We start from the raw sequence: 19,215 nt of genomic DNA on the forward strand, positions 1-19,215 counted from the left end.
CTGCCCACCTCAGGGTCCCAAAGTGCTGGGATTACAAGCGTGAGCCATCATGCCCAGCCCGATCACCAAAGCAAAGCAAGCACAGCCTTCCTGCTCCACTCTGACACCTGCCTTCTCCAGTCTGCCCCAGTTCTGGCCTGATCTGAAGCAGAAGCTCCTAGCAGAAGCAAGGCCTGACCACCCACCCAGCCCTGCAGATATTCCCAAGGCCTGATTCTCTCTGCTGCCAGCCTCCTTAGAACCTGGGGCTTCCTTGGCACCTGGCTGCTCTGTGATGCCCTCTGGTCAGGCCTGATTTCTTTTCTCCCCACATTCACTTTCTCCTTGTCTAAAAGCTCCACAGTTCTTTCTGCCAGGCCCTCAGGCTGTGTGACCCAGACCTTTCTGCCCCTACATGCCCCTGTGTATTTCTGGCTCTTACTGGCTTAACTTGACCTGTTGCCAATAAGCCCCAGGTTTCAATGGCGGCCTTCAAGACAGTTATCAGTCTGACATTTGGGACTGAAAAAGCCACTGCCCTCAGTGGATTTGCAGCCTTCATAATTTATGCTGCACTTGCCAGATGGCAGGCAGTTTGATCATCAAGATGCATTGCTGCAAAGCAATTCAACTCATTTGCTCTCCTAGCATCCACCTGTAGATCAGGCCCCTGCGTACACAGCCCCTTGAGTAAGGTCATCAGAGAAATATACATTTCCAGTCTGGAATATGTATATTTTCTCTGGTAACCTTACTCAAGGGGTAAGTAATACTTGGATTTCAGGTAAATAAATAATATTTAGCTATAAGTATGTCCCAAGTATTGCATGAATGTCCTTTGTTGTTGCTGTTTTTGAGACAGGGTATCCCTCTGTCACCCAAGCTGAAGTGCAGTGGCACAATCATGTCTCACTGCAGCCTCAACTTTCCAGGCTCAAGTGATCCTCTCACCTCAGCCTCTTGAGTACTAGGACTACAAGCTTGCAAAGCCACGCCCGGCTAATTTTGTTTATTATTTTTTTAAATCTTTTTTGAGATGGAGTCTCGCTCTGTCGTCACCCAGGCTGGAGTGCAGTGGTGCAATCTTGGTTCACTGCAACCTCCACCTCTGGGTGCAAGCGATTCTCCTGCCTCAGTCTCCCGAGTAGCTGGGGTTCCAGGCACCCACCACCATGCCTAGCTAATTTTTGTGTTTTTAGTAAAGATGGCATTTCACCATGTTAGACAGGCTGGTCTCTAATTCCTGACCTCAAGCAATCTGCTGGCCTCAGCCTCCCAAAGTGCTGAAATTACAGGTATGAGCCACCGTGCCCATCCTAATTTTGCTTATTTTTTGTAGAGACGGGGTCTTACCATGTTGCCCAGGCTAGTCTCCAATTCCTGGGCTCAAACAATCTTCCCTGCCTTGGCTTTCCAAGTGCTAGGCATGAGCCGCCATGCCCAGCCTGTTTTGTTTTTTCTAAATATGGCAGCCCTATCCTAGGACACCTCTACTATCCTGAATGGAAAACAATGATCTGCCAGCTCTCATCTCACAAACAGGGAAACTAGCCCCAGAGGTCACAGAGGAAGTCAGATAAGAACTCAGGGGTCTTGACCCCAGACTGGAACTCTTTTCTTCCATTACATTTAACTTTGCTAAAGGCGTATACCTTCCTCTTGCTAGAAGGTGACTGTCAGTTGCCTGGAAGTGATTTCAAAGGGGTCACTGAGGTCATGACTTATGACCTTTCTGCTCTACCTCCATTCTCACCTCCACCCCCGTTTCTGTTGCTGCAGGTATCACAGAGGCTGTCCTGGGTTATGGCCGTTCTGGGGCCTATCATTAATGGACATCTCAGGGAGGAAGTGGGCTGTAAGTGGCAGGGCCAGAGACAGCTGTGAGTGAGAGTTCATAATTGGGTAACACAAGGACAAGTGGGATTTGAAACAGGCAAACACCAGGCAAAGCATGTTGGGAGAGGCCCACTTAATTCACAGAGACACTTGGAATTAGCTGTAAATTCTCTGGGAAGAGATCAAGGCAGCGGCATAAACAGCTCAATTAAACTGTCAGCTCAATGCTCGGTGCTCGGTAATGGTCAAAACACAGACTTTAATCTAGATATAGAGGATTATTTCTCGACCCATAATGAGATCCCTAAGATTAGTTGTACCTGATGTGGAGAGAACATCTGGCTCAGTGACACTGGCGACAGACTTGCATGTCAGCAGGACTGGGACTTGTGTGGAAGGGGCTAACTGGATGCCACAACCTTCCTGAAGCCCCCTCCCGATGCCAGGAAGGCAGGGATGAGTCATGTTCTGCTTCCTCCATTTAAGAGATCTGGGAACAGAACCCCAGAATGCATGTGCTTCAAAGTACAGCAAGTCAAAACAGTATGGCTCTGGCATAAAAACAGACACATAGACCAATGGAAAGAATAGAGCGCAGAAATAAACCCAAGTATATATGGTTAACTAATTTTCGACATAGGCACCAAGAACACACAATGGGGAAAGGACAGTCTTTTCAATAAATGATGTTGGGAAAATTGGATTTTCATATGGAAAATAGTAAAATTAGACCCTTACCTTACACCAGACACAAAAATCAACTCAAAATAAATCAAAGACCTAAATGAAAGACCTAAAGCTGTAAAACTCCTAGAAGAAAACACAAAAGAAAAACTCCTTGACACTGGCCTTGGCAATGATTTTTTTTTTTTTTTTTTTTGGATATCACACCAAAAAGCATAGGCAATGAAGGCAAAAATAAACAAGTGGAACTACATCAAATTAAAAAGTTTCTGCGTAACAAAGGAAAAAGCAAAATGAAATGGCAGCCTACGGATTGGGAGAAAACATTTGCAAACCATGTATCTCATAAGGGATTAATATTTAAAAGATGCAAGATACTCAGCTCAACAGCAAAAGCATTTTTTTGTTTGCTTTTTGTTTTTTTCAATTTTTAAATAACCCAGCTTAAAAATGGGCAAAGGGCCGGGTACAGTGGCTCACGCCTGTAATCTTAGTACTTTGTGAGGCAGAGGCAGGCGGATCACCTGAGGTCAGGAGTTCAAGACCAGCCAGGCCAACGTGGTGAAATCCTGTCTCCACTAAAAATTCAAAGATTAGCTGGGCATGGTGGTGGGTGCCTGTAATCCCAGATATTCGGGAGGCTGAGGCAGGAGAATTGCTTCAACTTGAGAGGCAGAGGTTGCAGTTAGCTTGAGATCACACCACTGCACCCCAGCCTGGGCAACAGAGTGAGACTCCATCTTCAAAAAAAAAAAATTAAAATTAAAATGGGCAAAGGACCTAAATGGACATTTCTCCAAAGAAGACATAAAAAATGGCTGATATATATAGGAAAGGTGCTCAACATCATTAATCAACAGGGAAATGCAAATTAAAACCACAGTGAGATACTGCCTCCCACCTCTCAGGAGGGCTATTATCAAAGAGATAGGAGATACCAAGTGTGGGTGAGGGTGTGGAGAAATGGGAACCTTTACACACTATTGATGGGAATGTAAATTAGTGCAGTCATTATGGAAAATGGTATCAAAGTTCCTCAAAAAAATTAAAACTAGAACTGCCATATGACCCAGTAAGCTCTCTTCTGCGTATATACACAAAGAAAATGAAATCAGCACCTCACAGAGAGGGTGAACTTCCATTGCAGCATTATTCACAATAGCCAAGATACAGAATTAACCTAACATTCAGTCGATGGATGAATGGATTAAAAAATTGTGGTGGATACTCCCTTTACTCTGATGTGATTATTACATGTTGCAGGCCTGCATTAAAATATCTCATGTATCCCATAAATACATACACTTACTATGTACCCATAAAAATTAAATATATACTGAGTGCAGTGGCTCATGTCTGTAATCTCAGCACTTTGGGGAGGCCAAGGTGGACAGATCACTTGAGCCCAGGAGTTCAAAACCAGCCTGGGCAACATGGCAAGACCCTGTCTCTACAAAAAACTTAAAAATTAGTCTGGCATGGTGGCACACAACTGTAGTCCCAGCTACTCAGGAGGCTGACATGGGAGGATCACTTGAGCCTGGGAGGTTGTGGCTGCAGTGAGCCGAGATCATGCCACTGTACTACAGCCTGGGCAACAGATTGAGACCCTGCCATAAATAAATAAATAAATAAAAACTAAAAAAAAAAATTATGTACACACAATGGGACATTATTCAGCTTTTGAAAAGGAGATACGGCCATTTGTGACAACATGGATTAACCTGGAAGATATTCTACTAAATGAAATAAGTCAGATACAGAAAGACAAATACTACATGATCTCGCTTGTATATGGAATCTGTTTTTAGAGAAAGTTGAATACATAGAAACAGAGAGCGGAATGGTGGTTACCAGAGGAGGGGAGAGGACAAGGTGGGAGAGAATGGGGAGATGTAGGTCAAAGGGTATAGATATGTAGAAAAAAATAAGTCTACAGCTATAATATATAGCATGAGGATTCAAGCTAATAATATTGCACTGTATATTGGATATTTGCCAAGAGAGTAGATTTTAGGTGCTTTTACCACACACAAAAAGGTAACTATGTAAGATGATGTGTTAACTTGCTTAACTTGACTGTAGAAATTATTTTACTATGTATATGTATATCAAAAATCATGTTGTGCATCTTACATAAATATTTTAAAATACAGTAAGTCTGGCATGCCCCTACCTCCAGGCCAAGGCTAGCAAGCTGAAGTGGACAGAGATGCCCAGCTGTTACCTTCTGTTCTTCCATCCTCCACCATCTCAATCACTTCCATCCACTCATTCATTCAACAAAGAGTTATCATGTGCCTGCTGAGTATGACTAGAGGCACTATTCTGGACACTGGAGATATGCAGTGAACAAAAGTGCAAAGATCTCTTTCCCACTGTGGGGCAAGACAAAGAATATACAAGAAATATAAGTAAAATATACAGTAGGCAAAATGAGGATGAGAGTTCTTGGGAAAATAAAACGAGAAGACGGATGGCAAGCGTTGAGTAGGGACTACAATTCTAGACACTGGGCCCAGGGGAGGCCTCACTGAGCATGTAACATTTAAATAAAGACCTGAAGGAAGTGAAGGGTGAGCCAAGGGGATAGCTGAGGAAAAACACTCTAGGCAGAGGAAACAGCAGTGCAAAGGCCTCAAGGCACAAGTGGGCCCAGAGGCTTCAAGGAACAGCAAAGAGGCATCCTGGCTGCAGCAGGAGAGAGAATACAGTGTAAGAGGAGGTTAGGAATTTAAGGGGACCAAGTCATATAAGGTTTTATGGGCCACTGTAGGAATTTTCACATTTACTCTTAGGAAAATGAGGATTCCAGGTGGGATTTGAAGAGAGGAAAGACATAATCAGACCCATTTTTAATAAGATTACTGGCTGCTGGGCTGAGATGGAAGCAGGGAAAATGGGTAAGAGACTCCCATGATAATCCAGGCAAGAGATGAAGGAGTCTTGGTCCAGGGTGGTAGCAGCAGAGGGGGTGAGAAGTGGCAAGGCTCTGCATATACTTTGCCAATGGGCTGGATGAAGTAGCAATGAACTAAGGGGTCAAGGGTGACATTTTTGCTTCAGAACTTTGCTGAGCTCTAATAACTCCAAAATCTACACCCCCAGCCCAGACTTGTGCCCTGACCCTCGCAGCTATTTATACAGGTAGCTAATGCCAAGTCAACCACCTTCTCCTTCCTCCAGTATTACCTTTCACAGGGAAGTGGGTGGTCATCACTCACTAAGTGCCCCAAAGGCAAAGAATTGAGAGTCAGGCAGAGTTTGTCCTCTAAAATGACTTAACACCCTTTCACTGCTTCAACGTTATTTATTCATTCAACAAAAGTACTGAGTGCCTTCTTGCATTACGTAACATCCTCTGCACCATTTTCTGGTTCTTTAACATTCCATTAACTGCTCTGCCTACTTTTTGTCTCTCCCCATGAAATATATCTCACACACTGCTTCCCAAATAATCTTTATAAAATGCAGAAAAGATTAAATAATTAATTTCTTTGCTCAAAGATCTTCACTGGCTCCCTATTGCCTATAAGATAAAAAATTCTCCAGAGTTTGATATTCAAAGCTCTTCCTGATGGGGTAGTCTATCTTTCTACCACTACCCACCATTCCATGCATTCACAGATTCTCAGCTACTCCCACTCCACTTGACAATTCACTATGGTCCAAGTGGTTTACTACATGTTCCTGCTTCTGTGCCTTTCATGACATTACGCCCTCTGTCTGGAATTCTCTTGTCAACTACCATATCATAATGCTACTTACTCTTTAAGGCCCAGACCAGGTATCACCTCTACTAAGAACCCAGTAAGATCTACCCTGCCTCATGATTAAAATCTCCCTTCACCATAGCCCCACAGCTCTTTGTCCCTTGCTCCGTCTTGCACTTCTCTTGTCTTGCCTTGGATAATTATGGGGACTGGCTGGTCTAAATCATCTCTGCATCCCCTGGGGCCTGGTACACAGACAGGGGACTGACATTAACATTCAATGGACTGAACTGAATAATGTTACCTAAAATAAGTAGAGTCTGTTGGCTTGGTGCCACTATTTTTCTAGACCTGTACAAATGGCATAGCCTTCCTCCATATAGAAGGAGGTGTAGACAAAGGAGATACCATGCCCCTGGCAGCTTGGGGAGCTCTTGGCCTAAAGGGAGAAGCTGAGATAGAACAGAAACAGGACCATACTCAACCCTTCCAATAAGAAAACTAGGGTGGGACTGGGGAGGACATGAAAAGCAAAAATTCCAAAAAAAAAAAATGATGGGCACAGTTTACAGCATCAGATAATGTTGAGTTTGTGATGTCAAGAGACTGAGGATCAATCCACTGGTCCCGGCGTGCCCTCTGTAAAATGGAGTGGCTGGCTCTTTGAAAAAAGAGTCCGTCCAGCTCTTACTTCCTACAGTGCTCTAATACTTCTACAACTGTCTATCTTCCTAAACCATTTGACATCGTCCTTAGGAAGGTTTTGCTATTCCCTTCAGAATGATTATTTCAGACTCCAAGTCATGGATGGTTGTCTCTACAAGCTCCCAAAGGAAAACACCCATGTGGTTTTTGCCTGCTTGAGGTAAATACCACCTTAGGCCAGCCACCCCATCTGTAAACCAGGAATAACACCAGATTGCAGGGATGTTGAGGAGGGTTAATTATATACAGAGTGTCTAAGGGTTGAGCAGATACACAAGTGCTCTGGAAGTTCTTGGCATAATACTATAGCATTACAATAATTCTGGCTTGCAAATTATACCCCAGCAGAGGTATCACCTGAGAAAGTGGATCCGACCCTATGGCCTGCTAAAAGTGACATGGAAAAAATAAGATATGAAATATAACTTCTCTTCTTGAACCTTTGAAAAAGGCAGGGTTAACTCTTCTATGCGCAAGGCACATGCAGGTAGCAAGCTTCCAGATTCTGGAGAAGACTTTCTTGTCTCAGGTGGCCTGGCCTATTGCCAGGATCTGAGCACAGAAGTAGAAATAGGAAGGAAGGGAGCTGGGGAGGATTTGTGGTTGGATGAAAGGTGGAGTGCAAGACAGGGATGTCCTTCCTTTTCACGTTCTCTCTTTCTCTCTTTTCTGTCTTTTTTTCTTTTCTTTCTTTTCTTTCCTTCCATCCTTCCCTTTCTTTCTCTCTCTCTCTCTCTTCCTGTCATCTCGCTCTGTTGCCCAGGTTGGAGTGCAGTGGCACAATCTCAGCTCACTGAAACCACCGCCTCCTGGATTCAAGCAATTCTCCTGCCTCAGCCTCCCAAGTAGCTGGGACTACAGGCTCATACCACCATGCCCAGCTAATTTTTTTGTATTTTTAGTAGAGATGGGGTTTCACCATATTGGCCAGGCTGGTCTTGAACTCCTGACCTTGTGATCAACCCACCTCGGCTTCCCAAAGTGCTGGGATTACAGGCGTGAGCCACCGTGCCCAGCCACCTTTCAGGTTTTCTACTGGGGCCTCCTTATATGCAAGATAATTAGGTGCCAATGTGGCAGAGGAGCAATTCAAAGGGTAACAGAGATATTTAAGTCTAGGGATAACCGAAATGAACATCCTAGCCAGGTTAACTTCTGGGCTAACCTCTCTGCATGCACCAGACACATCACACACACACACACACACACACACACACACACACACACACCCCTTAGATTATGTCCTGTGAAATGCTAAGTAAATAGATCTCAGGCAATAAAGAGGCTGTGTAGTTGGCGATAGCATCTGTGGCTGTGGGAAGTCACACGGTGGGTTTGGAAAATTCAATTGGCCATAGAGGATGACAACATTGTGTAACCAAGGAGGGAAAGGGCAAATAGCTTGATTCTGGAAGAACAAATTTGAAGTCAGCTCCACTTTACCACTGTGTGTGGCTGAGCAGATAGAGGTCAGGCTTCACAATAAGACTGACTTGGAGTACTGCTTCTATCACTTCTGCGCTGTGGCCTCAGGCATGAGTCTGGGTGGGTTAGAGAGGAAGCAGTAACAGCTCTCAGCCCTTCCCAGTCCAAATGTCTCAGACTGAAAGTTGACCTCCACTTCCAGCGGGGCCAGAACTATAATCTGATCAAAAGAGCCCCTGGCCTTGCTGTCTGCCCTCAAAGGTCCCACTGTTACTACAGGACACAGGAAAAATAGACTCCCCCAAAGCGCATCTAGAATAGATGGACACCAAATGCAGACTATTGATTTGGGCTATTGTTTTAGTAAATCAATATTCTTAAGAGAATTTCTCAGCTCTCAGGTACTCACACCTTAGGGTTAAGCCACAGTTTGGGGCTTGCCAAGACAAATTCAAAGTAACACCAGACCTCGTGACAGCTACTTCATTTTCAGGCAGCATTTCCCTTTCAACAGGGAACATGCCGCCTCCCCTGGGTGCAGACCCCAGGAAAAGTTACACTGAGCAAATAAATCGTACTGCTCCTTGGGCCTGTTTCCTCAATTTTGGTTAATAATCAAAGGATGATCAGAAATCGCAAAGAAAAAACTCTTGGAAATGACATATTTATGATGCCACCCGACTCAGGAGCTGGCATCCAAGTGTACCTGTCTGACTTTCCTCTACGCCTCAGTTTCTCCATGTAAAATTTTTTTTTTTTTTTTTTTTTTAGATGAAGTCTCACTCTGTCGCCCAGGTTGGAGTGCAGTGGCAAGATCTCGGCTCATTGCAACCTTCACCTTCCGGGTTCAAGCAATTATTTGTCTCAGCCTCCCGAGTAGCTGGGATTACAGGCGCCTGCCACCATGCCCGGGTAATTTTTGTATTTTTAGTAGAGACGGGGTTTCACCAACTTGGCCAGGCTGGTCTTGAACTCTTGACCTCGTGATCCACCTGCCTCGGCCTCCCAAAGTGCCGGGATTGCACCGCGCCCAGCCGAGGTCCCGTATTAAATGGAACACTGCTAGCTCCTACAACATAAGGCGTTAAACGTTCCCACAACTTGCTCCGCCAGGCTGGCAGTGAACAGCGCTAAAGCCTCGACTTCCTCAGAGGTGAAAAGGTACGCAAACATTCCGACCTCCCTAGCCTTGCTCTCGGATTAGTGCTGGGCCCGGCTCCCACCGCCTATCCCGGCCGCATCCGTCATCTGGACTGCTAATACACTTATTAGCATAAAGATTCCTTCGAAGACCTGGCTCACGGGGCTGAACCGGAGTCTGTCCCTTTAAGGAGAAGAGGGAACAACCACTCTGTCCCCTAAGGGCACTCGCACTGCATTTCCTCCACACAGGTCACGCTGTAAACTAGAAAGGTTCCGTGTTAATCCACCCCCATTCCTCAACCCCAACAAGGGGATACCTGGAGTGAACAACGCGCGGGTCCCGCGGGACTGCGTACAGGTTTGGCCTCTGCGCGTAGCACACTCAGCCAAGCAACCTCTAGCAGAAGGCGGCGGCGGGCTGCAGGCGAGGCGGAGCCGGCCGCGCGGCGGGACCCCAGCGCCCTGGGGCAAGACCCTGGTACTGGCGCCGGGGCGGCCGCGGGAGGTGGCGTGTGTAGGAGCAGAGAGGTGCGCCCGCCCGGGCCCCTAGCGTGAGGTGGGCGGGGCTTGGGCTGCGGCCCCGGGCCAGGCTCGCGGGGGTGGGCGGGGCTGGGTCTGCGGGGGCGGGCCGCGCGCGCGGGCTCCGGGAGGGCGGGGCGGCGGCGCGGGGCGGGCTCTGGCGGCCTGAGTGTCACACACGCGGCGGCTCGGGAGGCGGCGGCAGTGGCAGCGACAGGCGCCGCCGGGACGGGCACGGGCGCGCGGGCTCGGGCGGGCGCCGGCTGCCTCCCTCCGTCGCTCGCTGTCTCTCCCGGCCTCATTCTCCCCGGCTGTGGGACCGAGCTCGCCCCAGCGCTCGCAGGAAGGAAGAAGGGAGCGAAAGACGCCAAGAAGTTCCCGCGGCAGCGGCGGATCCCGGCCAAGGCGGAGGCTGCGGCTCCGACGGGGCAGGAGCGCGCTCCACGGCGTCCGCGGCGGGGGGCGCTCGGACCTTCCGCTCTCCCCCGGGCCGTGGGCCGGGACCCCATGAGACGGGCCCACGAGGGGCGCAAGATCCCTAGCTCGGGCGGCGCTAAGCGGAGGGCGGTGCTGTAGCTGCCGGAGCCGGAGAGCGGCCGGCAGGAGGCGGCGGCCTCGAGAACTTGAACTTGGCGTCGGGAGCGGGCGCCCCGGACACCCACCGCCGGGGCCGGGGCGCCGAGGGACCTGGGCGGCAGTGCTGCCCCCCGAATGGCCGCGGCGGCGGACCGGGCTACCGCGCCGCCGCCCTAGGCGGCCACTCGCCATGGCCAAGTGGCTGAACAAGTACTTCAGCTTGGGCAACAGCAAGACCAAGAGTCCCCCGCAGCCGCCGCGGCCAGACTATCGCGAGCAGCGGCGCCGGGGCGAGCGGCCCTCGCAGCCCCCGCAGGCCGTGCCGCAGGCCTCCTCCGCCGCCTCGGCGTCCTGCGGTCCGGCCACCGCCTCCTGCTTCTCGGCCTCTTCGGGCTCGCTGCCCGACGACAGCGGCAGCACCAGCGACCTCATCCGCGCCTACCGCGCGCAGAAGGAGCGCGACTTCGAGGACCCCTACAACGGGCCCGGCTCGTCGCTGCGCAAACTGCGCGCCATGTGCCGCCTGGACTACTGCGGCGGCGGCGGGGAGCCAGGCGGGGTCCAGCGCGCCTTCTCGGCCTCGTCAGCGTCGGGCGCTGCGGGCTGTTGCTGCGCCTCTTCGGGCTCGGGGGCCGCCGCGTCCTCGTCCTCGTCCTCTGGCTCCCCACACCTCTACCGCAGCAGCAGCGAGCGGAGGCCCGCCACGCCGGCCGAGGTGCGCTACATCTCCCCCAAGCACCGCCTCATCAAAGTGGAGAGCGCCGCGGGCGGCGGAGCCGGGGACCCTCTGGGGGGCGCCTGCGCGGGCGGCCGTACCTGGAGCCCGACGGCTTGCGGAGGCAAGAAACTACTCAACAAGTGCGCCGCCTCAGCGGCGGAGGAGAGCGGGGCCGGCAAGAAGGACAAGGTAAGGTGCCCCTTGGCCTCTTCCTGAGGTTCCAGAGCCACCGTGTGCCCGGGGAAACCGAGGCACCCATCGCTCTCGTATCGAGTCTCTACTTCAGCTTCGGCCTAGGACCTTGGGTCGGGGCTGGCATTCTGCTTCCCGTTTCTGCCCCCTCCCGCGCGCTTTCCCCGGGACAGGCGGCCTCCCGACCCCACCTCTTTCGCTGCTGCTCCCAGAACATCCCTTCTTTGAGCCCACTGCCCTAGCGAGAGCGCCCGGCCTAGCCTTGCCCCAGGAAAACGGACCCAGCCAGCCTTCCCGGCTGCCAAGGAGTAAAGTCAGAGTCAGAGCTGTCACGGACTTAAGAGCTTTGACTCCTGACTCCCCCTACTCCAGTCCCCACCCTCCGCTCACGCTCTAGGTGGGGAACTGAGGTCCAGAGCAAGAAAGGGACTCGCCTGATATTACATAGCATTCTCGGTGGCAGATCCGGACCGGCTGTCTGCAGCGTGTATATGTCAATCCCTCGAGGCCGCCCTGCCCGGCCCTGCCCCGCCCCACCCCCAGCTCCAGGATTCCAAATCCGGGCTGCCTGGTACCGGAGCTGCTCCGGGAACCTCCACGAGTGCTTTTCCGGTTGAAATGCGCTGCCTCCGAGAGCGCTCTTCACCGAACCCGTCAGTTCCTCCCGCCGCGCGAGGGGTCAGCCTATCAGGCCTGGCTGGAAGGAGACCCTACCCCTCCTATCCTCACCTGCTTCCTTCCTGAACTCACCCCCACCCCTTACAGTCCCAGGAAAACGGGGGGACTTTGTGACAACCACCTTCCTAACTCATCAGGCCATCTAGATCCCTCCCTTTGAAGCAGACGAGTTAATTACAGCCAGACTAGGCTCCCTCCTCCCCCTTCACACTCTTGTGAAGCCCTCCCTTCCCCCATAAAATAATACTTGTTCTGTCTACTTCTGGTGGAAGGTAGTGTTTTGATTAAATCTGAGGCCCGGTGGGAGAGCTCCTTCCTTCTCAGCGCCCTGGCGCGTGGCCGTTGTTCTCCCCACCTTCTTTCCCCAAAGGTAAACCTTTGCCCAGGCCTGGGCTGGGGGAGACTGATTAAGAGTCTGAGTTCCTTTTAGGACTGGATGTCCAGACAGGAGGGAGACAGGCTCTTACCTGCCAGCTGGTGCTTGGAAAGGGATCTTTTTTGTTTGCTAGGAAAGAGGAAGAAGGGAATGTCCCTCCTCTAGTTTTTCTGCCTGGCCTCCTCTCCCCGAGGTCCCCAGAATATCCCCTCCCCTGCTTGATCTGCATTGGGCATTTTATGGAGGATCCCACCTCTCCCTGGAGGCAGTTTGGGGCACACCCTCGGAAGCTTGGACTCTGGGTTTCCTAAGCATCCAGGATGCCACACCTAGATGACGAAGAGCTGGGAGCCAGGTGGCCACCCAGGAGCTGTCTTGGGAGAGGGGGTAGATTTCCCTGGGAGTCACTAGGACCCTGGGCTTGTTTTTGATGAATGAAGGAAACACCAGATAGGCTCCGTGTAGTCTTATGCATGGCCCAGGCTTGGCTTGGTGCGGGCGCTGGGGAGACCTGGAGATCTTGGATATGGAAGGCACGAAAGGGTCATGGCCAACTGCACTGGACTTTATGCATCCTTCTTGTTACCCTGCAGCCATGCAGCAGGTGGGCAGATCTCCTTTCTCTCCCACTGCTAGTGGATCAAAACTTCAGTAAACTTTTTTTCCCAATGGCAATTAAGACTGTTTCAAACACTGAGAAATGACTTGTTTTATAGCCAAGATGTCAAAATGTTTATGACTTGGCTTCTTTTCATCACCAGATATTTCTTACTGGTCTTCTCTGTGCCCTCCTCTGCTGGGTGTTGGAGCAGGGCCCCTCTGCAGTGAATGCTATGACAGGGGCCATAGTGGCATAATGGTGATGAGTGCTATGATGAGACCTTGTGTTACAGGGTTACAGGAGGACTGAAGGGCAGGGGAGAGGTGGAGGGGGGTGCTTGGAGGAGTGCACCTTAGAGGCAGGGCCATTATTGTCAGGGAGGAGTGGTCAGCATGGTTGGCTGGAGAAGAGCCTTGTGCTTCAGGGAACTGCAGGTGAAGTCCCTTGTGGCTGGATTGAGAGGTTAGAGTTGGGCAGGGCCTGGATTGGGGAGGACCTTGTAAACTACGCACAGAGGGGGCCTGTGAAGGGATTTAGCTGCTGTAGTATTTTGATCAGATATGTTTTTTTAGAAGATCTCTCTGGGCTGCTTTTCACCTACTAGGTTGTGACTGCAAGACCTTTGATCTGAGAAGTTGTCCAGCTGTTCTTTCTATCCAGGAGGGAGGAGGCAGCCAGGGAGGGTCAGCAGAATGTTCTAGTGCAGTGATCCTCAAACTTTAATAGTGCGCCTAGAGGGCTGGTTACAACGGATTGCTGGGGACTACCCTGTAGCAGCTGACTGAACATGCCTGGTGGGGGACCTGAGTGTTTGCACTCCATTTCCCAGGTTGCAGGGGAAATGGCTGAGGGTCCTGGGACCATGCTTGAAAAGCACTCGGGCAACATTGGCTTCTTAACTGTCCCTCTGGGTCTTCTGGTCAGGTTAGCTTTGGAATGCAGAGACTCTGGATACCCTTGTTTCTGCCATTCTGTGTGTGGCTACCCGCTGATCCTGGGCTAGCACCCCTCCATCCCCACCCCATCAGGCAGTCAGGAAGCAGTCATTTTCACATTATTTCCAGCCAAACAGCTTTTGGGAGGCCAGGCACACTGTAGATCCAGCCTTCCTTATGCCCCTCACTCATGGATCCAGGAAAACCCACTTCTAGCACCTCATTTAGTCTTTATCCATTGTTTGAGGTCTCACCCTGTCACCTAGGCTGGAATGCAGTGGTGCAGTTATGACTCACTGCAGCCTCAACCTCCCAGAGTCAATCTTCCCATCCCTTAGCCTCCTGAGTACCTGGGGCCACAGGCACTCATTGTCACATCTGGTGGTTTTTTTTTTAATCTGTAGAGATGAGGTCTCGTTAGGTTGACCAGGCTCTTGGGCTTAAGCGATTTTCCCACCTTCGCTTTCCAAAGTGCTAGGATTACAGGTATGAGCCACAACACCCCATCTTCTTTCCCTTTTAGAATTATTTGGAAGAGAGACTAGCCTTATTCTGCTGGTTTCTCCACTAACATAGCCCACTTTTTCCAGCATTTACTTTCTGCTCAGAGATGTCTTGGTGTAAATATGAATGAGGAGGGGAGGTAATGAAGGATGCAGGAGACTTGTCCATGATCTTTGGCCTAAGCCCCTGGAGGAGATTGACAGAAATTTCATTCTTTGTTTCCCAGTGTTTTTATCTTGGAGAATTTGAAGAGATCTTCATCGAGGAGGTGGCTTTGAGCTAGATCTAGAGCTGGAAGTGGAGTCTCAGCACAGGGGAGAGGGTGACTGCAGGCTGCAGGAGTGCTTACGTGTCAGGGCGTGTATATGTAAGGGTGTACATGTGTGTGTGAACATGTATGTGTGGATGTACATGTATGTGTGCATAAAACCTCAATGTAAGGCCTGTTCGTGGAAAGCAGCACTTTCATGGAGCTGGGCTTTGTTTGGTGAATGAGAGATGACAGTGTGTGAGAGAGGTAGGGGCTTGAGGTTGGACCCCACAGGGGAGTCCTTGAAGATTGTTGAGCCAGGGAAGGGATGTACTCAGAGCCACGGTGGAGGGGCATCAGGCTATAAACAGCAACCAAAATCTGGGGAAAATGGGATGGAAGTTAGGGGACAATTGTAGTTTAGGTGAGGGCCTGAGCTTCTGGGAAGAGAAAACAAAACTGGAATAGGTAGACACATTATTCCTTCAAGTTGTGCTTTATAAAAAAAAAATGATGACAAAAGAGGCCAGTTACTTTGGTAGTTCTCCTTTTGTGCAGCCAAACAGGTCTCATCCAGTTATATTTTCCGCTGAAGTCTTGTTTCTTTATTATAATTAAATAAATGTCTTTTCCACCACAACTAAGTCAAGATCATCATGACATCAGTTTTCCCAGGTTTTAAATACATACTAATGTGTACCAACACTTTATATTTTGTCAGCATCCAGAGTTGAGTTAAATAACACTTTTTCCATAGTTATAGAATAAATAATATCATGTCTAACTTTCTTTTTTTTAAAACATCCAGCAAAAAGTTTCTAAACTGCCTGGTAGGCAGGGGGAATTCAGAGAGAAATAAGTTGTGGCTAGCTTTCCAAGAAGGAAGCTTCTCAGTTTGCAGTTGAATACCAGCTTCTCCACGTCTAGTCAGGGAGACAGATACAACCAGAGAGACAATATCACAACCGGAGGAATGCCAGAAGTGTGTGCAGAGGGCTGGGAGGGCCTGAACTTGGCTGGGAAGCCAAAGAAGGCCTTCAGGAGAAGGCTGCATTTGAGCTGAGTGTAGAAGGATGAATGGGAATTCCTGAGGCAAGGGAGTGGGGAAGAGGGCCTTCATGCAGAGGAGGGGATAAAGCAGTTTGTGCCCCTGCCTGGAGGCTGGAGAGGATGGCTGGGGGCAGCAGGGCAGGTGTGGCAGGAGACTGCAGAGGGAGGTTGGAGCCCACAAAGGGAAGAAAGTCCTCCTGTGCCTTGCTGTGGAGTTGTGAATTGTCATTTGTCCCATTTCACATAAAATCATTGATGTAGGGCTTGATCGAAGCCAGGGTCAAATATGAGTTGTCAGTCATTCCCATTTGATGAACAGCCACATTCTCCAGTTCTTAAAATGTCACTGACGGAAAAGGTCAGGGCCACACTTAGTAGCTATGGTTTGGCTTGAGACACTTCCCTTTTAAGTCCCATCCCCTGAAAATAGTGTGAGAAATGCTGCATATCAAATCCAGTTTTTCCTGGTTGATTCCCCAGAAGGGAAATACATTCTCCAGGCTTCATAGTAATCACTTAATCTGTCATTTAATCCTCACCATCCCACTGGGAGAGGCTTGGGTACTATATTAGCTATTGCTGCATAACAAATCACCCCAAAACACCCACAGTTTGAAACCAGGGGTCAGCAAATGTTTCTTAAAGGACCACATATGGTAAATGTCTTCAGGCTTGCTGGCCGTGCGGTCTCCATCATAGCTCTTCAACTAGGCCACTGTAGCTTGAAAGCAGCCATAGACAATATGGAAATTAGTAGGAACGGCTGTATTCCAATAAAACTTTATGTACAAAAACAGGCAGCTGGCCTGTGGGCTGTAATTTCTCACCTCTGCTTTCAATGATAGGCTTTTATTATAGTCATGAGCCTGCATATCTGAGTCGTTTTTTCTGGTCTCAGTTGGGCTTACTCATGCCTTTGCAGTCACTGGGGATGAGGTAGGTATGTAGCCCTGCTGATCCTGGCTAGGCTTTCTACGTGTTTGGTGGGCTGGTTTAGGATAGACTTGGGATGCAACAATTCAGCTCTGTTTGGTGTGGTCTCTCCTCTGGCACATGTTCATATGATGGCAGCAGGGTGTTCCAAGAAAAAACAGAAGCCCATAAGGTCTCTTAAGGTTGGAAACTGGCACACTGACCCTTCTACTGCATTCTGTTGATCGAAGCAAATCACAAGGCCAGCCGCAATTCAAGGAGAGAGGAGGAGCTGCAGTGTCCCATGGCAAAGGGCAGGGATACAGTGTGCAAGGCATTAATTAGGGCCTTCAGTGCCATCATCTCCCAGCTACTTGGGAGGCTGAGGAGGCAGAAAATTGCTTAAACCGGGAGGCGGTTGTTGCAGTGAGCTGAGATTGCACCACTGAACTCCAGCCTGGCGATAAACTCCAGCCTGGCGATAAAAACCTCTCTTTAGAGAGGTTGATGACTTGCCTAATGTCACAATTGCTACCAAGTGATAGAGCAAGGATCACACCTGTGCTGTCTAAAGTTCAAAACCTATATGCTTCCTCTGTTTTCGTGGTTTCAATGGAAATACAGTAGTAAGGGTGGGATATTTGCTGGGATATGTGTTACATGTCTCCTCCACTTTACTTAATGCTCCTCTTCTTGCATCCCTCTGCCCTCATTTGTCCGCTTTCAGCCTTTGCTTTGGTGTCCCTAGAAGAGGCCCTAGAGCTGGCTTTTCTGTTTTTCTCTCCCCCATCTGCCTCAGAGTTCCAGAAATGAGATGTTAATGCAACACTTGAGTTATTTTATAGAGAAATTCTGAGCACAGAGTTGGCACATCCCAAGGGACAGCTGCACAAAACGTGAGTCTTGTAACTGTCATGTCTTCTCTTTCTAACACCAAACATTCCTTCCCTTCAAGGATTCAGGAGGCTGTGTGTGCTCTGTTTGGAGGAAAAGACTGGCGGTACATTGGCCCTCATCAGCAAGGAACTTAAGTTTCCTTGAAGGAGATCAGGTGACTGTCCCCTCTAATCTGACAATCTCAGAACATGACTGATTACCCCAGGGCTTAACCCCCATGATTTGACCCCATCCTTTCTCTGCCCCCAGAGCATTTCTGACCCATAAAAATTAGCTTTAAAAGTCAAATCTGAAACAGGTGTGGTTTCCTCCAATCAGTCAGCAAGGTCGACATTGCCTGTGGTTAAGCCTTCCCCTGATTAATTTAGCTTGTGCTGGGAGAGCCCAGAAGTGGTGGCCTGTGGGGAAGGAGTAGGCCAGGTTTGGCCCTAGAAAATAAACTAGGATGCGTGGCTTTGCAACAGAGTTGGGATGCTGGCTGGCTGACGGCAACACACCTTGTAGCTTTCTGAGGTTGGTTGATGGTGGTGGTAGTGGTGGTGCATTTTTTTTGTTTGTTTTTGAGACAGGATCTCACTCCCATCCCCCATGCTGGAGTGCAGTGGCACGATCCAGCTCACTACAGCCTCAACTTCCCAGTCTCAGGGGATTCTCCCACCTCAGCCTCTCAAGTAACTGGGACTACAGGTATTCACCACCATACCCGGCTAATTTTTTTTTTTTTTTTTTTTGAGACGGAGTTTTCCTCTTGTTGCCCAGCCTGGAATGCAATGGTGCGATCTTGGCTCACTGAAACCTCTGCCTCGTGGGTTCAAGCGATTCTCCTGCCTCAGCCTCCCGAATAGCTGGGATTATAGGCACATGCCACCACACTCTGCTAATTTTGCGTTTTTAGTAGAGACAGGATTTCTCCATGTTAGGCTGGTCTCAAACTCCTGACCTCAGGTGATCTGCACACCTTGGCCTCCAAAAGTGCTGGGATTACAGGTGTGAGCCACCACACCTGGCTGTATTTTTTTGTTTGTTTTTTTTAGTAGAGATGGGGTTTCACGATGTTGCCCAGGCTGATCTCAAACTCCTGGGCTCAAGTGATCTGCCTGCCTTGGTCTCCCAAAGTGCTGGGATTACAGGTGTGAGCCACTGTGCCTAAAGGGTGGTCCATTTTCCACAGGACAAAGGTAGTGGTCATCTCTGACTTCCTAACTTTCATTTGGCGTGTGCTGACTGAGGAATTGCTATATACAGGCCACCATCAGTAGCTGTGTGGATACAAGGATGAACCAGGGCCTGGATAGTGCCTGCCTCAGAAAAGCTTATCTTCTGATTGAGGACACAGGAACCAAGGTTGAAAACCAGATCTGCATATCAGAATTTATCTGTAAATGAATTGGTTTGGGTGAGCTAAAAGCCATCTTGGCATAGAGACTGTTCTGAGCATGGCCTTCATTTCATGGAGCCACAGGAGAAGCAGTGTGAGGAGAAGATACTTGAGTAAAAAAAGCACATTCACTTGAATTAAGGG

At 49.5% G+C, this 19,215-nt stretch overlaps 2 protein-coding genes across 2 annotated transcripts in view; one reads left to right on the plus strand and one right to left on the minus strand.

Annotated features, from left to right (window-relative positions):
• The window catches only part of LOC105733377 (stimulated by retinoic acid gene 6 protein-like), a 433,741-nt gene extending 423,860 nt beyond the window's left edge, over window positions 1-9,881 (minus strand). The window contains exon 1 of the mRNA XM_064379820.1: window positions 9,803-9,881. The gene's annotated coding sequence lies outside the window, so the exon portion shown is untranslated. The remainder of the gene's footprint in view (window positions 1-9,802) is intronic.
• An 874-nt stretch (window positions 9,882-10,755) lies between these two features.
• Window positions 10,756-19,215, plus strand: part of SHB (SH2 domain containing adaptor protein B) — a 139,340-nt gene continuing 130,880 nt past the window's right edge. Inside the window, exon 1 of the mRNA XM_012463408.3 lies at window positions 10,756-11,487. Within this exon, the coding sequence (XP_012318831.2) occupies window positions 10,771-11,487 (717 nt within the window). The 5' untranslated portion in view covers window positions 10,756-10,770. The remainder of the gene's footprint in view (window positions 11,488-19,215) is intronic.

The sequence above is a fragment of the Aotus nancymaae genome, unplaced genomic scaffold (assembly GCF_030222135.1).
Source record: "Aotus nancymaae isolate 86718 unplaced genomic scaffold, 86718_ANA_hifiasm-v0.15.2.pri h1tg000003l, whole genome shotgun sequence".
NCBI classification, from domain to species: domain Eukaryota; kingdom Metazoa; phylum Chordata; class Mammalia; order Primates; family Aotidae; genus Aotus; species Aotus nancymaae.